The sequence below is a fragment of the Sminthopsis crassicaudata genome, chromosome 1 (assembly GCF_048593235.1).
Source record: "Sminthopsis crassicaudata isolate SCR6 chromosome 1, ASM4859323v1, whole genome shotgun sequence".
Classification (NCBI taxonomy): domain Eukaryota; kingdom Metazoa; phylum Chordata; class Mammalia; order Dasyuromorphia; family Dasyuridae; genus Sminthopsis; species Sminthopsis crassicaudata.
Window position 1 is genome coordinate 48,512,098 of NC_133617.1, and position 22,469 is coordinate 48,534,566.

The 22,469-nt window shown below is 40.6% G+C and overlaps 1 protein-coding gene across 1 annotated transcript in view; it reads right to left on the bottom strand.

Annotated features, from left to right (window-relative positions):
* MUC16 (mucin 16, cell surface associated) overlaps nt 1-22,469 on the bottom strand; it is a gene marked incomplete in the record, with an annotated part of 203,838 nt that overhangs the window by 76,339 nt on the left and 105,030 nt on the right. The window contains 25 exon segments of the mRNA XM_074301797.1: nt 1,588-1,655; nt 1,749-1,876; nt 2,648-2,713; nt 2,999-3,034; nt 3,259-3,431; nt 4,393-4,460; nt 4,614-4,738; nt 6,718-6,786; nt 7,218-7,253; nt 7,741-7,913; nt 9,204-9,271; nt 9,377-9,504; nt 11,750-11,818; nt 12,080-12,118; nt 13,613-13,785; nt 14,208-14,275; nt 14,388-14,509; nt 16,636-16,701; nt 16,976-17,008; nt 17,763-17,935; nt 19,635-19,702; nt 19,806-19,933; nt 21,067-21,123; nt 21,496-21,531; nt 22,180-22,352. Coding sequence (XP_074157898.1) covers nt 1,588-1,655; nt 1,749-1,876; nt 2,648-2,713; nt 2,999-3,034; nt 3,259-3,431; nt 4,393-4,460; nt 4,614-4,738; nt 6,718-6,786; nt 7,218-7,253; nt 7,741-7,913; nt 9,204-9,271; nt 9,377-9,504; nt 11,750-11,818; nt 12,080-12,118; nt 13,613-13,785; nt 14,208-14,275; nt 14,388-14,509; nt 16,636-16,701; nt 16,976-17,008; nt 17,763-17,935; nt 19,635-19,702; nt 19,806-19,933; nt 21,067-21,123; nt 21,496-21,531; nt 22,180-22,352 — 2,343 coding nt within the window.

The following is a 22,469-nucleotide window of genomic DNA, read 5'->3' on the forward strand; positions in this document are numbered from 1 at the left end:
GACAGAGAAATCAAGTAAAAAAAATTCAAACTCTTCCACCTTTCTCTGTTGTCAGTTATCATCTCTTCTACTCCAATTAGCAAATCTTTACCACGATTCTCCTCTTCTTTACCCAGCAAGTTTTTTATTCTCATTTCGTTGCCCTTAACTTCACAATCAACCTCCAGCTGACTTGAAGTATTAGCACTCCAAACATTATTTTTGCAAGATTTTGCTATTGTTATAGTCTTCCTATTACCTCTTTTGTATAAACTCAATTATTTTGTGTATGTGTGTGTGTGTGTGTATATATATATATATATATTTTTTTTTTTTTTCATCTTCCGGCAATTTCCCATTTTTTCTACCTCTTTGGAATTGTTTTGCCTTCATCTTCAAAAGTTCATTGTTAGGAATTTCAATTGTCTTCCCATATCCTTTAACCCTTTGTCATACTTGTGTTGTGTGCATGTATGTGCATGTGTGCGTATGCATGTATGTATGTGTGTAATACTGCCAGTCAAATGCATTTTAAATGTCCCAACCTTCTCTTTTTCAGTGAGTTAAGGGCAAAAAGATTCTCCCCCCATCTGTGTATACTGTTGACACATCATATCCAAGATGGAACTTGGTATTTCTTCCTCTTCCCCTGTCCCCTCTCCACAAGCCTGGCTCTCTTTTAAAGTTCCCTATTTCTGTTAAAGGTACCACAATCTTTTCAGTTGCCAGGTCTGAAACATCATACTCACCTTTAATTCCTCCCTCTTTCTCGACTCCTATAATCAGTTTATTATCTATTTGACTTCTACATCTTTTAATTTTTTTTCCTTCAGAGGTCTTCAACAACTCTCACTAGATGTTTCTAAATAACCTCCTAATTCTCCTTACTTACACAATTTCTCCATCTCTCCAATCCATCACAGTCTCTCCCTTCACTGTCTCTCTCTGTGTCTCTGTGTCTCTGTCTCTCTCTCCCTTCCTCCCTCTCCAGTACATCTTTCACACAACTGCCAAAAAAAAAAATCTTCCTAAGACCCATCTCTTTATCTCTTACTATGTCAATCTCTTCCTCAAAAACCTTTAGTGGCCCCCTATTGTCTCCAGTATTAAATAAAAATTCTTTAGCTTGACCTTTAAAATCCTTCTCAGTCTGGCTTCAGTCCACTTTTCCAGGCTAATGTTTATATTGCTCACTTGGCATTCTAGCCAGATTGACTTAATAGTTGTATCTTGAACTCAGATTTCATTTCTTATCTTCATGTTTTTCCATAAGATGTCTTCCATGTCTGGAGTGCACTCCCTCTAGCCTTGCCTCTTGGAATCCTTAGTTGTCTTCAAGTAAGGCAACTCAGAAGCCACTAATGGAAAACCTCCCCCACTTCTCCCAGTGGTCAGTGTTCTCTCCTCCTCAGACCTCTATGTATACATTGCATCCCCTGAGACTGAACAGAATGTAAACTCCCTGATGTGAGAGATTCTGTGCCTTTGTAGTTCCAGTGCCTAGTAATGTACTTGGAATCTACTGGGTAGCAACCAAATGCTCCTCGAATTTAGCCCTGTTGGATAGCTTCTGGTGATGGGCTATGTGAGGGCAGTAGTCTTTCTTACCTCAGCATGGTCAGCCTGCATCCAGAATAGTGAGAGCCAATACTACTGCTTTCAAACAAGGGACTGAGCTGAAAAGGAAAAGAGAGGATGATTGAGCATCTGGACAGATGGGGGTTCGAGTCCCAGAGAAGAAGAGCAGGACAGAAAGTAGGAAATCTCACCAAGCGCTGTAGGACTTTTTCAGTGGCATTGAACGTGTTGGATCCTGGCTGTCCCATGTCTGTTGTGCAGAGCAGGTTGGTGATGGTGAAGTTCACAGTGAAAGAGTCCAGAATAAGGCTGTCTGCTGCTTTGGAGGAAGGAGAGAAGCCCCCAATGGGGCCATTGGATTCTAGATTTTGAATTGGAGTGGACTTTCTTAACCCCCTCATCTTACAGGTAAGGAAATTGAGACTCAAGGAAGATTCAATGAGGTGACCAAAGTCCCATATATGATATCTGAGGTGAAATTTGAATCTAAGTGTTCCTGACTTTAGACCGATGTCCTCTTCACTGTAACATGCTGTCATCCATCAGCTCACCCAGGGACAACCAACTGAAGTTGACTTGTTATTTACTGGAATTAAAACTGACTCCAATAATGCATTTTTGAGAGGATTTCTCTCACTCTCTCTTTTTCTCCCTCCAATATTATCTTCCTCTACAACATCCATCACCCATCTCTCAACTTACAATCCCAAGGAAACAATTCAATTGAGGCTATCCCAAAGATGGATACCATCTGCATCTAGTCAGAGAACTATGGAGATTGAATGTGGATTGCAGCAAAGTATTTTAACCTTTTTTATCTTTTTTTTTTCTTTCTTATGACATTTTTTCCCTTTTGGTCTGATTTTTCTTGCACAACATGACAAATATGGAAATATATTTTAAAGGATTGCTTAAATTTAGCCTATATCAGATTGCTTGCTTTCTTGGGAAGAAGATAAGGGAAGGTGGGAGAAAAATTTAGAATACAAAGTCTTATGAAGATGAATATTGAAATCTATCTGTATTGGAAAAGATACTATTTTTAAAAAGTCTATCCCAGAGACAGGGCAAAGACATATGTGATTGATACCTGAGGAACTGGCTAATAGCGATGGAGTAGAGGAAACTCTTGCAGTGAATGTGGACAGGATAGGAGCTGAAGAAGAAAAAATCAAGAATGAAAACCTTAATTAAACTATTTGAATGCCACAAGAAGATAACATTTGAGAATGGGATATGGGGAAAGGGATTCTACTGGGCATGGTCATTAAACCATCCCATGGAAATTGAAGGTTAAAATGCTGAGGGACACAGGCCATCCCTTGGCCTGCTCTGTCTCTTCTCTTTCCGGACTATAGGATAAATAGGGTGAAAAAGGGGATTAACTGTTTCCTCTACCAGGTCATAGGGTGATAGAGAAATCAAGTCAATGAATACTCACTAGTTGTTGCAGGGCTGGAGAACTGATGATTGTAACCTAGAAAGAGAAAGGAGAAAGAAAGGAGAGAGAAAATAAGAGGGAGGCAGGAAGACTTTAGGTATATCTGGTTTTCTTAGGTCTTTTCCTGCTTTTGTGTTTGCTTAACTTCCAATGGAAAGAGGAAAAGAGAAGGAGAATTTGGAGAATGGTTGACTGTTTCCTGAAAAGGGACAAAATTGAGATGATGACCCACAAGGTATGTCCTGAGTGGGGCTACTCACCATTGAGGTACAAGCTGTCCTTGTCCAGGGTGTAGGGGCCCAGCCTGGTGATGCCCCCTGTCTGGTTGCTCAGTTCCCAATAAACCCTCTCTCTATCCAGGAAGGGACCAGTGGGACCCCTCTGATATAAGCAGATGATATCTGCTCTAGTTGCTGTCTGATTTTTCATAGATCTGGAAAAAAAAACACATTCAAGGAATCCTTGAAACAATCTGAAAGTGGACTACTAAGGGGACTACTGGGGATCAAGTGGATCTTTATCTAAGCTGGGCCTAGAATAATGAAGATCTGAAATCAAATCTAGTTTAAGACACTTATTGTGTAACACTAGAAAAGTCTTACCCTCTACCTCAGTTTCCTCAACTGCAAAATAGGAGTGATGATATTATCTTGTAGAGTTGTCGAGAGGGTCTAATGAAATAATCTTTGTAAAAGTGCATAGCATAGCATGTGGCTCATAATAGGTGATTATTTCCTTTTTCCCTAAGGCAATCCATCTTCAGTTATACTGAGAATAGGTGCTCTGTAAACTAACTCTTACAATGGCAAGTATGTGTGCTTCTGCTAATCTAGCCCAAATCCTTCATTTTACAGACGGGGGAACCAAAACCCAACAAGAATAAGGTGACTTGCAGAGCTGGAATTGCAAAAAAGCTTTCCAACTTTACCAAATTTAAGTGTTGTATCCTTCCCACATAATGTGACCTCTTTGGAGGAAAGGGGACAGTTTTTCATTTTATATGGCCAGAATCTACTAGAGTGCCTTGCCCACATTCAGCACTTAGTAACTGTCTTTTGACTGAATGAATAAAGATGAAGAACATGTATGGCCCCAAACCTTGGTTTAGCTAACAAATCTGCCATGGACTCCCTATGAGACCACTAGACACAACCTTTCTGGGTCCTGTTTCCTCAATTTGTTGGACAAGATTATTTACTTAAAATTCATGCTTACTCTTAAATCTTGTGGTCTGGAGTTAGGAAAGGGGATTACTACACTCCAGCTGTGAATAGGGTTGTAGAAATCCCACCAGGGCAACAGAAGCAGAAGGTGGGGATCTTATATAAAAGAAGGGTCCATTAAAGGATATTGCTCCCTCCCAACCTTACGCCACTATCACTTGGGGTTCTCACCTCAGCAAAGTCAGCTTGCACCCGGAATAACTGGATCCAAGGCTGCTATTTTCAAAAAAGGGGTTGAGCTGGGAAAAAAAAGAGAAGGGGAGTAAGCTAGCTGGGGGCTAGAGCCAAGGGCTGAGGAGCCATTGAAGCTTCTTGACCAGGGCAGTGACCTTGCAAATTAAAGGGGCCAGCGTAGGTGAAGAAAGGAAGGAGCAATAAGTAAGGACTCTCACCAGGTGCTGCAGAATACGCTCAGTGGAGTTGAATTTGCTAGAATTTATTTTCCCCATGGTTTCTGTGTAGAACAGGTTGGTGATGGTGAAGTTCATGGTGAAAGCTTCCAGGATGGACCCCAAGGCTGCAGGGGGAGAGGAGGGCAAAAACCATTCATGACTAAGTCTTGTACCCATAGAGCAACAGAAGCTGGAAGACACACCCTACTCATTCATCTTCCTGACTTCCTTTGTTTCAAATGCCACGCTTGGTAACCCAGCACTTAGGACAATGCCTGGTGCAGAGCAGGAAATTCATAAATGTTTGCCAATTAGCTTACACATGTAAGCTTCACTTAAGAAGTTTCTGAAGCACTTACTTTCCTCCTAACAGTCCTTTTCAAAGTATTTTGCCTCCATTTTATAGATGAAAAAATTGAGATTATTCAGAGAGGATTTAGATGATATCTGTGTGCCAGGCCACATAGGTAGTAAATGCCAGAGCGAGGAATTAAACATTGGTTATTCAATTCCCCTCTGGCTCTGAATCTAATATTCTTTTCTTCCCTGTACCTCAGGCACCTACTAGCTGTGTGACCCCAGGGCAAGTCATTTAACCCACGTATCCTCAATATTCTCATCTATCAAGTGTGCTGAAGAGGCAATGGCAAACCACTCTAGTATTTTTGCCAAGAATACCCTAAATGGGGTCATAAGAGTTGGACATAACTCAACAATGACAACAAAATAATAATAGCTCCTGAATCCCAGATCAGTTGTAAGGGAAACACTTAGTATTACTGCCTGGAACATAGAAGGCATTTAATAAATGCTTATTTTTTTTACCCCCAACACTCCTTATTCTCTCTGTACCACATTGCTTTTCAAACCTGACCCAAGAAGATCTCTTGAGTCAATAAACAGAAAACTGGGTCTAAGGTAGGCACAAAGTTTACAAGTCAGCAGCCTAAAGATGACCATCTTCTTCATATCAGTGATGATAATAATAGCTAGCATTTATATAACTTTGGTTTGCAAAGTGTTTTACAAATTTTAACTACTTTTTCAATCAATCAATAAAAATTTATTAAGCCACCTATACTAAGCTAGGCACTGTGAGGGGTATTGAAAATATGGAGTAAAAATAAAACATCCCTTGCTCTCAAGTAGTTTACATTCTATCAGAGGAGATTATACCCTAAGTCCTTATGGACGCAGACAAAATTTGCCCAAGAAAAGAAAAAGAACAATTTCCATATATCTTATAAAATAAATCCTTTCTGCTGCTTTTAAAACTCTTCACAAATGCTATCCACCTCCAGAAAGAAAGCTGATGAATTCTGAGTACAGATTGGAGCATATATTGTTTCTCATTTTTTTATTTTTCTTGCTTTCACACACACACACACACACACACACACACACACACACACACACACACACACTGTGGATAATGTGGAAATATGTTTTGCATTACTTTATATGTATAGTAAGTATCATATTTCTTGACTTTTCAATGGCTGGGGAGGGGAGATTTGAAACAGAACATAAAACTGTTTTAAATTAAAAAAAATAAATAAAAAAAATAAAAATACTCTTTACAACCTGGCCTCAACCCACGTTCTAAGGTCATTGCATGTTATTCTCCCTCATGCATTTTATGATTCTGTCAATCTGGTCTTCTCTCTTTTCCTCCTAAATCAATTCTATTTCCCATCACCATGCCTTTGCACTAATTGCCCCTTATGTCTGGAATATCCTTCCCTTTACCTCATACAACCCCTTTCTCCGGTCAAGATTTACCTCCAGATCCTAGCTTCTACAGGAAACCTTTCTTGATTCCCCTACTCAAGAAACTTAGAAATTCTTCCCCCATCCTTAATTTACTTGCATTTATTCTGTTTCCTTATCTCAGTTTTTTCTGTATATCTTATCTCTGTAGTTGTTGTCTCCCTAGTTAGAATATAGGGTCCTTGTAAGAAGAGCTTATTTCATTCTTTGTCAAATCTGGCATCTATGAGTGTCCCTCTCCTGTCCTCTCCCATTTCCTGCTTCATATCCTTGGGGAAATGAAGATCAACTAAACCTTTCCAGGGGAGGAAATAAAGTATCAGTCAATTCCTACCTGTGCTGCCAGAGGACAATGATGATTGAGCAGGAGGCATGGTCTGAGAGAGTATAGTTATTGAAGGAGCTGAGAATTAAAAATTATTAGTGAAAATCATTGGCCAACATTGTTGAACAAAGGCTGTAGGAAAGAGGTACAAGTTTCTCTGAAATGCTGGGAAATCCCCTCTATGTACTAGAGTTACACTGAGTCTGACTCCAAATCCTGAATAAGGAAGAGACAAGAACGACCTGCTTCCCAAGCCCCCTGGGTTTTGAAGAATTTAAATATTTTTGGTAGCAAATAAAATATAAGCAAATGAGCAAAGAAAATCTATAAATTGGTCACATCTAATAATATATGTCTCTTTCTGCCCCCCAGCCTACTTTTGCTCCTCTGTTCTATACCCATCCGAAAAAGGTTGTTTTTGGGGTTGGTTTTTTTTTTTTTAAGTTGGGAAAAGAACTGTCCTTTGTGGTGTCCCAGAAAATGTGTAAATCAAGACATTAATAACTTACTGCTTGATGAGGGGACTGGAATCTGGTGGTTATAACCTGGAGTAGAGGTAGGGGAAAAGAGGAAGAAGAGGAGGAGGGAAAGGGGGAATAGAGAAAAGAAAAAGAGAGAAAGGAGAGAGAAGAAACAAGAAAAAGGAAGGGAAGAAGGAGAGAGAAGGGAGGGGGGACAAGAGAGAGCACACATTAAACTTTGAGAAGGCTTAGGGGAAGAATGGAGGAGAGGTGGTCTGGGGCCCATAGGACTGACAAAATGGTGCTTCACCATTTGAGAAGGAGGTATTCATGCAGCTCAACCTGGGAAGCTAATAACTAGCTGCCTTTTGATCTCTAGATCTCAAGGAATAAGCTCCTATGTCTACATAGTCTGTTACCACCTTGAAGGCCAGTGCTCCCAGGAGGGATAGGGAATTCCAAAAGGGAAAAGAGGCCCAAAAGAAATGGAGAATTTGGGGGCTGGTGGATTGTGGAAAGGGCCCAAATCAAAAGAAATGGAGGTAATGTGTCCTTGAGTGGGGCTGCTCACCATCAAGGTAGAGACTGTCCTTGTCCAGAGTATAGGGACCCAGCTTGGTGATGCCGTGGGTTTGATTGCTCAGCTCCCAGTAAACCTTCTCTCTGTCCAGGACAGGGGTAAAGGGATCTTCCATATAAGCACACACGATATCCACTCCTGTTTCTGTCCTGTTCTTCATAGACCTGGAAATTAATGGTTTAGATCAGAAGTGTCAAACACACAGGCCTTCCCAAATGTGGTTTGAACTAGATTAAAATTAATTCCTCTATAATTTTAATTTGTGTTTTAACTAAATATATTATATATAGAAATAAATTAGACATTTGTGCATTTATTTGTGTGTATATTTCATACATGTTTATACATGTGTGGATATATAAATACATGTGGTTTTCTGAATATGGGCCAGATATTTATGGTCCACATGGATTCCAATGTGCAATTGAATGGTCCCTGTTTCTATTTGAATTTGGTACCACAGATATAATAAATAAAAATTAGTCCTTCAGGGAACAGGCACTCTTAAGAGGATTTTGGGCAAAGGTTTGGAAAGGATCATGGATTTAGAGTTGAGAAGGACATTGGGAACAATCAAATGCAACTCTCTCTTTTTACATGTGAAAAAAACTCAGGCTAAGATAGATTATGTGACTTGCTTAGGATCTCATGGCAGATAAGTGTCTGAGAGAAAATCTGAACTCAGGTCTTCCTCTATCCATTCTATCCACCACACTAGAGTTGGAAGTGCTCTGAAAACCCATTCATGTCTATGTACATGATGTACATGGAGTGTACATGGAGTCTGTTTGTTTTCATTAATTTCCTGATGCCACAGGAAGAACATTGGATTTAAAAATCAAAGGCTCTTCAGACACTTAATACTTCCTAATTGTGTGTGACCCTGGACAAGTCACTTAATTGCTTCAGCAAAATAAATAAATAATAAAAATAAAAATAAAAGGATCTGTGTTCATATTCTGGATCTGGCATCTATCTTGTGATCTTGGAAAAGTCTTTGTAATCACTTTGGGCCTCAGTTTTTTTTGTTTTGTTTTGTTTTGTTTTATTTTGTTTTGTTTTGTTTTTTATCATCTGTAAATGAAAGGAATGAACCAGATGACCTCTAAAGCTATAATCCTATAATTCTGGAGAAAGTCAATGCTGATGGATTCTGATCAGTCATTTACTATGTATCCATTGTGTACTAGGCTCTTTGTTGGGCAAATGTTATTCCCTTTATATACAATTATAAAGAAAAAGCAAAAAAAACTCCAACTTTGTCTTTAGAAGAATTAAGGGGAAAGGAGTTTTTCTCCACCTGGGAATGGGTGGAAGGAGTCCAGAGTATCTCTAGTGGTTTGCCGGTAATGAGAGTTTATCCAATGCAGCTTGTGAGTAAAGGAAGAAGAGTTAGAGTCAGGTAGGCATGCTGGTGCCTGCTATTTGAAACCAGTGGCTCCCAAGACTCTTACCTCAGCAAGGCCAGACTGCATCCAGAATAGTGAGAGCCAAGGCTGCTCTTTTTAAACCGGGAATTGAGCTGGAAACAGAAGGGAAAAAGGACACTGCTGAGTACCGGATAGATCCTCCCCTTGGCTGAGGAGGACAGAGAGGGGGGCAGAGGGGGATTGGAGGGGAGTCTCACCAGATGCTGCAGGACATTCTCAGTGGAGTTGAATTTGCTGGAGTCCCTTTGACTCATGTCTTCTGTGTAGAACAGGTTGGTGATGGTGAAGTTGAGGGTGAAAATCTTCAGAGGGGAGATCCCTGTGGCTGTATATAAGGAAGAGATACCTCCATGTCTGAGTCTCAGAAATGTTAGTCTATCTAATGAAATACTATTATGCAATAAGAAATGATGAACAGGCAAATTTCAGAAAAGCCTGAAGGACTTTTATGAACGGATACAAAGTAAAATGAGCAGAACCAGGACAACACTGTACACAGTAACAGCAACATTGTCTGAATCTCAGAAATGTTATTCTATCTAATGAAATACTATTATGCAATAAGAAATGATGAACAGCCATATTTCAAAAAACCTGAAACACTTTGTGAACAGATACAAAGTGAAATAAGAAGAACCAGGACAACATTGTACACAGTAACAGCAACATTGTGTAATGATCAACTGTGAATGACAGCTCTTCTCAGCACAAGACAGTTACAAAGGACTCGTGGTGGGAAATGGCATCTACATCCAGCAAAAGAGCATCTAGATCAAAACATACTGTTTTCACTTCATTTTTTTCATAATTTTTTCTCCTTTAGATCTGGTTTCTCCTTTCACAACTATGGCCAATATGGAAATGTGTTTTATGTAATTGCAAATATATAATCTGCATCAAAGTGCTTGTAATTTTAGGAAGAGGGGAAAAGGAGAGAGGGAACAACATTTGGAACTCAAAATCTTGTAAAAATGAATGCTAAGAATTGTCTCTACATGTAATTGGCAAAAAGTAAAATACTATTAAAAAAAGAAAATGTTATCCAAATAAGATAAGGTATTAAGGTGTTTTGTAAACCTTAAAGTATCATATAAAAGGTACTTATCATTATTATTAATAATATCATCATTATTATTTCAACTGGCATGTGCTATTCCTTCCTTAGAGAATGAAAACACTAATAAAACCTTGAGGAGATATCTAACCCTGCATGTTTCCTTCTGGCAGTATAAAGAACTGATAGATTTGGAGTCAGAAGACCTTGATTCAAGTCCTGACCCTGCCGTGTCCGATCCTGACCTCAGTTCCTCACATGTAAAAATGAGGGGGTTGGCCCAGTTTCTAAGTTAAGAACTCATTTGTAGACAAAAATTATTGGAAAAACTAAAAATTACCTGGCAGAAACTAGGTATTCACTAACATTTCACATAGCAAATCAAAATAAACTCCAATGGGTACATGATTTAGATATAAAAGGTGATATTGTAAAACAAAATTAGATTAAAATGGGAAAATTAAATTTCAGATCTATGAAGAAGGGAACATTCATGATCACCCAAGGGTCAGAGAAGAAGATAAAATGGGAAAAATATTTGTTGCAAGTTCTGATAAAGAATTTCATTTCCAAGGTTTATAAGGAATTAATTCAAATTTATTAAAATAAAAATAATTCTCCAATTGATAAAACATCAAAGGATATAATCATGTAATTATTTAATGAAGAAACTCAAGTTAATATCTCTGTGAAGAAATTGTCTAAATCCAAAAATACTTAGAGAAATGAAAATTAAAATAACTTCAAGTTTCTACCTTAAATCCATCAGGTTGGCAAAGTTGGTAAAAAAAAAAAAAAAAAAAAAAAAAAAAAAAAAAAAAGGAAAATGAGAAATGTTGATAATAAGGAAAGTGGCCAGTGAATGTACTGTTGTTAGAGCTTTGAATTGGTCTCACTATTCAAGAAAGCAATTTAGAAGAATGTCTTCCAAGTTATCAAATTATGTATACCTTTAACCGAACAATATCACTACTAAGTTTATATTCTGAAGAAAAAGACCATATGTACAAAAAAAATTTATAGTATCTCTTTTAGAGGTGACAAAGAATGGAAAATGATGGGATAGTCATCAGTTGGGGAATGACTGAATAATTTTTGGTAATGAGTATGATGGATTGAATGCTGTTGAACTAAGAAACAATGAAAGTGGCGATTTCAGAAAAATCTGGGGATTCTTCTATTTGGAAAAGACACTAGAATAATTTATGCAACTTTATATAATAAACAACACAATAGCATCATCAAGACAAACAACTTAAGACAGATTTAAGAACTCTGATCAGTGCAATGACCAATTAGGATTCCAGAGAACCATGCTACCTTTGGAGGGAGGAGTGATGGATATGTGTGTGTGTATTTAATTGGATAATTTGAATTTTAAATGAGTAAATAGGACTAAATATTCCCATCTATCTCTAAATCTATGTTGCTATGTATGATGCTATAGTTTCTTGGCTTTTGATTTCATAACCAAATGCAGCAAAACTTGCCAGAGCAAAAAAATGGTGGTCCTTACCTGTGGTGATAGTTGGTAATGATGTTAAAGTCAAAGAGGGAGCTGAAGTGATGGTTTTTATCACAGGAGCTGAGGAGAAACATCAGGAATTAAAACTACAGTTCAAATTGCCATGGTAACATTACAGGGAGGGACTATGAGACATAGGGAAAACTGTCTCTGCTTATCATGATCATGTGGTGGAGACTGAACTATGGGAGATAGGGAACTGGGTCTTTGAGGGGCCTTTTTCTTTCTTTAGCAACCCTTTCCTATCTTCTCCTTCCTAGGACACTGTGGTTACAGGGTCAGAATGGACAAACTTTTTGAGAGCAGGTTAAAAATACTTACGGATTGTGGAGGAGAGAGGGCCCGTTTGATGGTTATAACCTGTAGAGAGAGAAAATAGACATGGATGGAGGGACTAGAGTTAGGAAAGAAATAGAAGGGGAAAAGGACATTCCTATAATCTGGTAGTTAGGAAAGTAGATGTCAAATTTGGTCTCAGATGCTTACTAGCTATGGAACTCTGGATAAATTACTTTTCTTCTGTCCTCCTCAGTTTCCTCATATGCAAAATGAAGTTTTATAACATTGCCTACCTCCAAGAGTTGTTACAAGGATCAAATAAGATAATATTTATTATGCACTTGGCACAGTGCATGGTACATAATAACTTCTATATAAATATTAGCTGCTGCTATTATTATTATTATTATTATTATTATTATTATTATAGCTAGAAGGGACATAAGAGACGATCAAATCCAAGTCTAATGTCCTTTACAGATGAAAGGCTTCGAATACTAGGGAGTCAGTATCTAAGAGAGAGCACTTTCAGCTCAGGATACCTATTGTCCATCTTTGTTTCTTGACCTGTTCTGTAAGACCCTAGTGTCCCCTTACCAAATAAATCCACAAGTATTTATCCCTTGACTCTAGACATACAAAGAGGAAGATGAGACAATCCCATCTCTCAAGGACCTTGCATTCTACTGGGGGATGGGTTTATGTAACAGAGATCCAAGGTGATTTGAAGGGTAGGTGTTGACAGGTGGGGTATTAGAAAAGCCCCCACAAAAAAGTGGCCTGTGAGTTGAGCTCTGAAGGAAACTAAGGATTCTAAGAAGCAGAGGTGAGGGGGGAATTAAAGGTATCATAAGCATGGAGGAGAGCCTTTCCAAAGGCATGTAATGGCGATGGAATACCATGCATAGAAATAATAAAAAGCCAGTTAACAAGCCAGTCATTGATGTGTCACAAGGCTGAAAAGGTAGGTTGGGGCCAGATTGTAAAGGGCTTTATGTGTCAAACCAATGTGTCTGTTTTTATTTGATCCTAGAGGTTACAGGGAGCCACTTGTGTTTGGAGAGTAGAGAAATGACATGTCAAGTTTAAATTTTAGGAAAATCAGCTGGGCAGCTTATGGAGAATGGATTAGAAGGACAGATTAACTCCACGTAGGAAGATTAGGGCTGTGCTAGGGCACTAACTTTCTGAGTTGAAAGAAGGGTGGCAGAAAGAATTTTTCAGTGGATATAACACCAGACTTGGAATGAGGAATATTCATCTTGAGTTCAAATCCAACCTCAGACATTTATTAGCTGTGTGATCTTGGGCAAATGGCTTAACCCTGTCTGCCTCAGTTTCCTCTTGTGTAAAATGAACTGGAGAAGGAAATGAGTCATAAAGAGATAAATATAACTAAAACAACTGAACACAACAAAATACTTAATGAGCAAATAATATCAACAAGGACAAGACCTACCCTAGAGACAAGCCATGATACTGAAAGGAATAGTGATTTTTTTTTTTTGCCATTCATAGAAATATGACCAAGTCAAAAGGTCAAGAAGGTACATTTCCTGAACCAGGGCTTCTCACCATTGAGATAGAGACTGTCCTTGTCCAAGATGTATGGCCCCAACTTGGTGATTCCATGGGTCTGATTGTTCAGTTCCCAATAAACCTTCTCTCTATCTAGCCCAGGACTGGCAGGGTCTCTCTGATACCCACAAATGGCATCCACTCTAGTTGCTGTCCTGTTCTTCACAGGCCTGGAAAGGGAAACACAATAGTGAGCCTGAATCACTGTGCAAATGAAACCACTTGGTAAATGTAAGTTAAGTTCCTCAAACAATGGGTCCTTCTTGTTCTGCAAACTGCTTGATGTCTACGCTTTGCTTGTGCATGGGGGTCTGTTTCACCTGTTTCCTAGTTCCTAGTCCTGCTGAAATGTTCCAACCTCCTCTTTGGAAGGGCTCTCCCTTTGTGTGGAAAAGGACGGAAAGTAGGACAAGGGCATTTCTAATATCTACCTGCAGAGAGAATCAGAGACTCCCTGGCTTGGGGGATCAAGGAAGAGCTACTGGGAAAAAAGGAAGGTAGGTAGGGGGAAAAGGGGAAGGAAAAGGTGGGACTTCCTTTGACTTAGCTAATCAAGCTGGGCCCTTTCCTCTACCTCCAACAAGGCTCTCACCCCAGCAAGGTCAGCCTGCATCCGGAATAGCCCAAGCCAAGGCTAGTCTTCTTAAACACAAGGCCAAGCTAGAAAAGAGAGGCAAGGCAGAGTGAGCGCCGTCTGGGGCGGGAGCCCCTGGAAAATGAAAGGAAAATGAAAGGGTCTGATGAGCAGGAGAGGGAAGGCAGGGAGCCTCACCAGGCGCTGCAGGATCCTCTCAGTAAAGTTGAATTTGCTGGAGCCCTTCTGTTCCATGTCTTCCGTGTAGAACAAGTTAGTGATGGTGAAGTTCAAGGTAAACAGCTCCAGAAGAGTTCCATCTACAAAAGTCCCACCCACTCATAGCTTAGTCTCCAGCACAGTGTCTCCCACTATACTATCATCAGCAATCAGGGATCCAATTATGTCTATCAAATATGCACAGCCCTGGCTTCTCTCCTTTGAGCTCTAATGCCATGTCATCAATTGCCCAATGGACATTTTGAACTGGACACTCTGTACAGGATTATTTTTCCCAAAAAACCTTCCTAATGCTGTCTAAGGTACCCACCACTATCCTCAGTCATCTAAGTTCACAATCCAAAGTATCATCCTTGACTCCTTATTCTCCCAAACATCTAGTAAGTTGACAAATCTTTTTTTTTTTTTGAGAGCCCCTATAGACTTTTATTCCTTCAGGAAGAACAAGGAGAAAATAATCCTTAGCCAGACCTAAAATGGGAGGGGGGATGGGGAAGAGGGGAAGGAAAGCTCCCTCAAGGGGAGGTACTGAGAAAGAACTAGGCTCCAGAACTAGTTTATGTAAAAAATGCTAATGGGTAAACCTTACGAAGGGCAGCATAGACAGTAAAGACCATTGCCCCTCAACCCCCTACCCCTGCTTCTTAAACATGAAAAGCACAGTCCTATTTCAGATGGGAGCAAGCACTAAGCTCCAACACCCATGAGGATACCAAGGGTCCCTTTCCCCTAAAGGACCTTTCCTACTCTCAAGAGCAGGAGAATATTACAACACATGCAGCCTCGAGCAGGAAAGACCAAACAACTATAGCTGTTTGGAGTCTGACGGCGTGTAGACTTGGTGGGTGGGGGGAGCTCAGAACAGAGGGCAACCCCATCGCTGCTTGTTCTTTTGGACCTGCAGGCCAGCCCGGATAGCCATCTAAGTTGACAAATCTTACCAATCATACCTGTCCAACATCTATTGCATCTGTCCCTTTTATCTCCATTCACAAAGTTACTACTCTGGTTCAAGCCTTCATCACATCTTACCCAGACAATAACCTCCTAACTGGTCCGTCAGTCAGCTAGCATTTATTAAGGACCTACTATATGCCAGATACTGTGCTAAGTGTTGAAGCTATAAAAAGAGGTAAAAAAGAAAACATTCCCTGCTCTTAAGGAGCTCATATTCTCCTCAGGCAGAGGGACAAATTGCAAATAACTATAGCCTATGCCTAGCACAGCATAGCAACTATTACATAAATGCTAGCTATTATTATTATTATTATTATTATTATTATTATTGTGACAAGGTAGCACAATGGATGGAGTGCTGAGCCTAAAAACATCTTCCTGAGTTCAAATCAGATTTCTGACACTCACTAGCTCTGTATAACTTTGGACAACTCACTTAACTCCTCTTATCTTAGTTGCCTCATCTGTAAAATGAGCTGGTGAAGGCAATGCTAAACCACTACATTATCTTTGCTAAGAAAATTCCAAGCAGGGCCATGAGAGTTGGACACAACCAAAGTAACTGAACAACAGAGGTATCCATATGGCCATAGGGAAAGAACTTTCCTTGTCCAAGACAGAAACAGATATCCTATCCACGCCTCTGTTCTCTACTCAGAATCAGCTGAAGGCTCCAATTTTGGACTTGCCCATCATATTGGCCAGTAGGAAGTGTGAGATCATATTCCAACAGGCCACCAGAGGGATCATCAGTAAGTGAAGTGGGAAAGTCTTCCAACTATTATGGAAGGTGAGGCAAAGGCACCAAGGATCGGGATAAAATGTCAATTTTGGGGAACCCAAGTAGGACGATCAAGCTGAAACATATTCTGATTCTGTAGACATGTGCAAGAAATAGGACATTTCTCCACATGGTAGAAAGGGGAATAAAAGGGGAATGTCCAGAGGTGATTCATAGACCCCAAACATTCAGCATCTTTGCTTTTCTTTTTTTGAAGCAATTGAGGTTAAGTGACTTGCCCAGCACCATATCCCTAGTAAGTGTCCGAGGTCAGATTTGAACGTAGGTCCTCCTAATTCCAGGGCCTGTGGTCTACTCATTGGGTCACCCACCTGTCCCCCTTGTCTTCCTGATACACTAGTGGGTAGATCTCTCTCATCCCTTTCTTGTCTCTGTCCCTCCAGGGCCCCTTCCTTAAGGAAATCAAAATTTCAAGGAAAGGAAGTAGAGATTTCAAATGGTTCCTACCTGTGGGTTTGGAGAATGATGATGGAGCAAGAGATGTGATCGGGGAGAATGTGGTTATTGAAGGAGCTGGGGACAAAATCATTATGAATGAAAACCATCAATCATCATTGGAAAATAAAGGGAAAATTACAAGGGTCTCTGGGATACTGTAGAAATCTTTTGTTCAATAGCTGGTCCCTTATTCTGATTCTCAGTTCTGAGCTAAAGGGATTGGGGGAAGGAGGAACTTTCTTCCCTGGCCCCACCTTACTCCTTTGTCCTTTCTTCCCTCCTCCCAAAGTACAGTTTCCTTCTACTTATGGTCCCAGAAATAGGAAGAAATCAAGTACTGAATACTTACTGCTTGTTATTGGAGTCTGTTTATTATTATAACCTGTAGGGGGGAGAACAAGAGAAAGAAAAGAGGAAAAGGAGAGGAGAAGAGGGGAGGGGAAAGGATAGAGGGAAAAGGAAGGGAGAGGAGATGAGAGGTGGAGAAAAGGACAGCAGAAGAGAGAAGAGGAGAGGAAAGGAAGAGGGGGGAAAGGAGAGGAGGAGAAGGGAGAGGAGAGGAGAGAAGAACAGAGAAGGGAAAGGAGAGAGAAGGGAAGGAATGGAAGGGAGGTTAAAAGGGAGGGAAAGAAAGGGAGAAGGGAGGGGAAGGAGAAGAGGGGTTAATGAGAACATTCAAAGATACATGGGGCTAGTAAAGAAGGGGATCATTAACAGTAACTAGCATAAGAGTCAGCACCAAGTCTGACCCCATGGTCCCTCTATCCTTTTTGGTCCTTCCCCATATTTCAAGTCATTGAATTGATGGGAAGATGGGAAACCAGAGAAGCAGACCTGGTCTGTAGAGAGACATGGGTTCTTAACCTTTTTTGTGTCATGTATTCCTTGGGCAGTCTGATAAACCCTATGGATCTCTCTGCAAATCACCTCTCAAATGCATAAAACAAAAAAGATTACAAGAGACTCCAATTATATTGAGATTATCAAATTATTTTTAGACAAGTTCATGAAACCCAGGTTGAGAGAACTCCTACTCTAGGGAAAGTGTAAATTTGGCAGGTAGGCCATTTCTTGGAAAGGGAGCCAATGGGAACCAAGCCAGGGAGGAGGTGCCCATCCAATGTGGGGCTGCCTACCATTGAGGAAGAGACTGTCCTTGTCCAGGGTGTAAGGACCCAACCTGGTGATTCCATGGGTCTGTTTGCTCAATTCCCAGTAAATCTTCTCTCTGTCCAGCACGGGGTTGGTGGGGCTTTCACGATGGATGCACACAGCATCCACTCCAGTGGCCTCTCCATCTTTCATGGGTCTGAGGAAAGACATATTGATGGGAAATCTGATGCTTTAGAAAGGTACCATCATTGCTCTCTGAAAACTCCTTTTCTCTAGCTCTAAAAGTATGTATATTCCCATGTATTTATGCCGTTCCCTTGGGAAAGTCTGTTGAAATGTCCCAGCCATGATTTGGAGCAAGCTAAGAGGAAAAGGATTCTTCACTTGTGGGACAGGAACAGGCAGCTCCAAGGTGCATGGGGCTAGTAAACAGTGGAGAGAATGTTTCCAAATCACTTTAAAATTTCCAAAGGGCATGGGGCAGTGGCTGGTATACTGAGCCTGAAATAAGGGGTACTTGTGTTGTTCTTCCATTATGGTTTGATGGGCAAAGAGTTGGACTTGGATTTAGAAGGGATCTCAATTCAAATTCATTTCAAACTCTTACTGCCCTGAGCCCTGAGCACTTAATATCTTTCTTTAGACTCAGTTACCCCATCTTTAAAACAGGAATAACAAGATCATCTGCCTCACAAGGTGGTTGCTGAAGATCAAAGGGGACAACATATATGGTTATGCAAATTGTAAAGCATTATTTGGTATGTCCCCAAAGCTTTAATAGCTTAAAATCACTCTAGGACTTTAGGGATGCCCTGCATCAATGCCAGTATTACTTTGCATGGACCTCACTGCAGCTACCCAGAAGTAGGTGCTCTAAGTATTATTGTCCTTATTTTAGAGGAGAGGAAACAAGCTTTGAGAGGTAAATGATTTGCCTAAATAGATTTAATAGCTCTTCATTATTACAGATGGAATTTGAAACTCCTCTGACTCTGAGTCAAAATCTTGTCAGAAAAAAAGAAATAGGTTCGAATTCCCCAATCCCCTTACTTCCTCCTTTATTACTTTGGGGCTTCTATTCCTCTTCTTTAAAATGAAAAGGTTGGTCTATACCAATGGTTCTCAAAGTGTGGTCCACAGAATTCTGGAGGTCTCTGAAACCCTTTCAATAAACTCAAAATCAGTTTTAATTTCTAATATAGTAAATATTATAAATATAACCTATATAAACAAAAAAATTTGGACATATATTCAAATACTTTTTGAGTAGTACAAAGATACTGGGAACAAAAGTTTGAGAAGTGCTGGACTGGAGTTCCCTTCCAGCTCTGGTCTACACTGCTGATCCTAGGATATCTATAAGACAAGGACCAAATTGTTGTTGTTCAGTCATTTCAGTTATGTCTAACTCTTCATGGCTCATGGAATTCTGCCCATAGGGGTTTTCTTGGGAGTGCCAAATAGAGTTTAAGCAGCTAGGAAGTTTCTGAGGCTAAATTTGAACTCAATTCTTCCTGGTTCCTAAATGGCACAGTGACAGGCCTAGAGTCAGGAGAACCCAGCTTCATGGGTTCAAATCCAGCCTCAGACACTTACTGTGCTGTTGGGCAAGTCACTTAACTCTGCCTTAGTTTCCTTATCTGTAAATTGAGGGTGATAACAGCATGTATCGGGATTGTTGTGAGGATCAAATGAGATCATACTTTGTAAAAGCATGTAACACAGTGCCTGGCACATAGTAGGTGCCATGTGAATGTTTATTCTCTTCGCCTTTCTATCCAAGATGGGAATGGATGTATTCCATCAAGCTTGGGAGATAAAGAAGAAGGAGACAGAGGAGCCAACTCAGGCAGACCCAGTCCGGATCCTGGTCCACTCTTTCCCAGGGTTCTCACCTCAGTGAGGTCAGCTTGCAACCAGAATAGCTAGAAGCAAGGCTGCTGTTCTTGAACAAGGCTCTGAGCTGGAAAAGAAAAGGAGGAGGAAGGGTGTGAGTCAACTTATGCACAGGACAGAGTTGGACCCCCCCAGCCCTGATGGATAGAGCATGGTATAGGAAGACTCACTAGGCGCTGTAGGACTTTCTCCGTGGAATTGAATTTCTCAGAGTCTGGCTGTCCCATGTCTTCTGTATATAGCAGGTTGGTTATGGTGAAGTTCATGGTAAAAGGTTCTAGGCTGGGTCTCCCAAGAGCTATATAGGAGGGACAAAAATCCTCACATCTGATCTTTGGGGCACACACATAGACAGGAGCATCCCTATGGGGTGGGGAAGCAGCTCTTGGAAACCTGTGTTGGGTTTTATTCCCATTTTATAGATGAGCAAATTGAGGCTCACAGAGATGAACTAACTAAGCTCCTTGTCCAAGAGCAGGTCCTTTTTGTCTTCTTTCCTGACTATAGCCAGGGTCTCTGACCTTGGTGATTTTGACCAAAGAGGCAGTTAATTGGCACAGTGCCTAGAGCACTCAGCCTGGAGTCAGAAAAACCTGAATTCGAATCTGACCTGGGATACTTACTAGCTGTGTGGCTCTGGCCAAGGCACTTCTCCATTACCAGCTTCTGTTATCTCATCTGTAAAATGGTGCTAATAATAGCACCCACCTCCCAGAGTTGTGAGGAACAAATGAAATAATTGTAAACTCTTATAGCACAGGACCCAGCACATAGGAGGCACCCTATAAATGCTCATTCCCTGCTACTTCCCTTCTCCATGGGCAAGATGATGTAAAGGAGAGGATTGGAAGCCATATTTTCCTGGATGCACCCAGATTAACCAGATCAATCCAGGCTAAGTACTGAAGAGGTAAATAAATACATGTTCTTTCCTCAGAGAATGCACAGAAGGGATCTCTCTCAGCTAAAAAGAGCCCTTGTGAGTATGTGGATCTGGATCTGAATCTCAGCTCTGCCATTCACTCTCTTCCTGGAAAAAATAGTTAACTCTTAAATCAAAGATCCTAGGTTCAAATCTTACCTTTGATGCTTTCTATCTATGTGATCTAGGCACATGGCTTAACTTTGATAGGTCTCCATTTTTTTATATGTAAATTGAAGGTACTGCATTAGGCGGCTCCCTCAGTATCCCCTCCAGCTCCAGATCCAAGATCCAAACACCCTGAGCCAATCATTTTATATCTCCGAGCCTCACTTAAGACATCTCTAAAATGAATGGCTACACTTAGAGCTGAACTTTGAAGGTTGTTTCTAGCTTTAAGTATATGATTTTATGAAGGATTTTCGCCTTGCAAACCTCACTCCTCACTCTGCAACTCTGGCTCTCAAGGCTGTGCTCAAAAGGAATGGGAGACACAAAAGGGTCCTTACCTGTGGTGCTAGGGGAAGGTGTTGCAGTCAGAGATGGTATTAGAGAAAATGTGGGAACTGAAAGAAAAAGAACAAACAGTGGATGAAAACATTAAGGCATGAATATCACAGGAAAGGTTATAGCCTATGGAATTGGGGTGGGGGCATCCTGCTTGGATCAGTCACAGAATCACATGGTGGGGAGAGTGGACTTCTCCATCCAGAGCTCCAGAGGCTGCTCATTTTTGCATCCTTCATCCTCCCCCCCCCCAGAGCCTTGCTTAGGGGAGGGGTTTAAGTAAATTGAGATGGAGAGATGGGTTTTCCTGGTGTCTTTCTTGCTTTTTCATTCCCTCCAGGGAGCAGAGGAAGAAGGAAGGGGGCAATAAGCTATTCCTTCTGTAATGTCTGTGAGACATGAATGGGGGAATTGGGACCTGGGATGCTTACTGCTTGTGGCAGAGACTGATATCCGAGCATTATAACCTGTGAGAAGAGAGATGGGATTTTGGTTAAAAAATAAAATAAAAATAAGGAATATGTAGTGAAAAAAGGAAAACAGAGGCAAAGGGACTAGATAATGAGCATGCTAGAACACTGCAATTCTTGCCAATCTAAGTGGGAAGCTTTCATTGGATGGTTTCCCAGCCAGGGGACCTACAGAAGAGCAGCTTCCAAGATTTTCCCTTCTTGGTTTTAAAAATAAACCTTAATTATGCCTTTAGCTCCTCTACCACTATCATTTCTGGATTTAGGCTCAACCACTCCACCCCTGAAATCAAATCTTCTCTTGTAATTAAAAAAAAAAAAAAGCAGTTCAAACAACACTTCCAATAATACTATGACCACATCTGATAATGTATGCAACATTCTGTCTTCACAGTCCCCCCAGCTCTCTGTCAAGAAGAATCCCTTCCCACCTCCATTTCTCACTTCATCTCTAACATGATATAAGGGATGAGAAAACCATAGACACAAAAACCCCTCTCAAGAAGAAAAAAATTGAGAGGTCAGAAGGGCTGAAGCCTGGGAATGAGAACCTGGCTCTCCATAACCAGTAAAAAAAATGAACTTAAGAGACCATTTTCTCAAAAGGGCAAAAAGACAGGTGAATTTCTGTAACTGGCTTCTCACCATTGAGGTAGAGACTGTCCTTATCAAGGAAGTAGGGGCCCAGCTTGGTGACTCCATGGGTCTGGTTGCTCAGCTCCCAGTAAAGTTTCTTTCGGTCAAAGATAGAGTTGCTGGGATCTTGCCATCGAGCACACACAAAATTCATTCCAGTTGCTGCTCCATCATTCATAGGCCTGGGAAAGGATGTGTTGATTTTTGATACTGAGGATATCAAGAAGGACGTTGAGAAAGCTCAAATTCACTAATCACTAATCCATTGGAACTGGGCAGAGTAACCATAATATTGACTA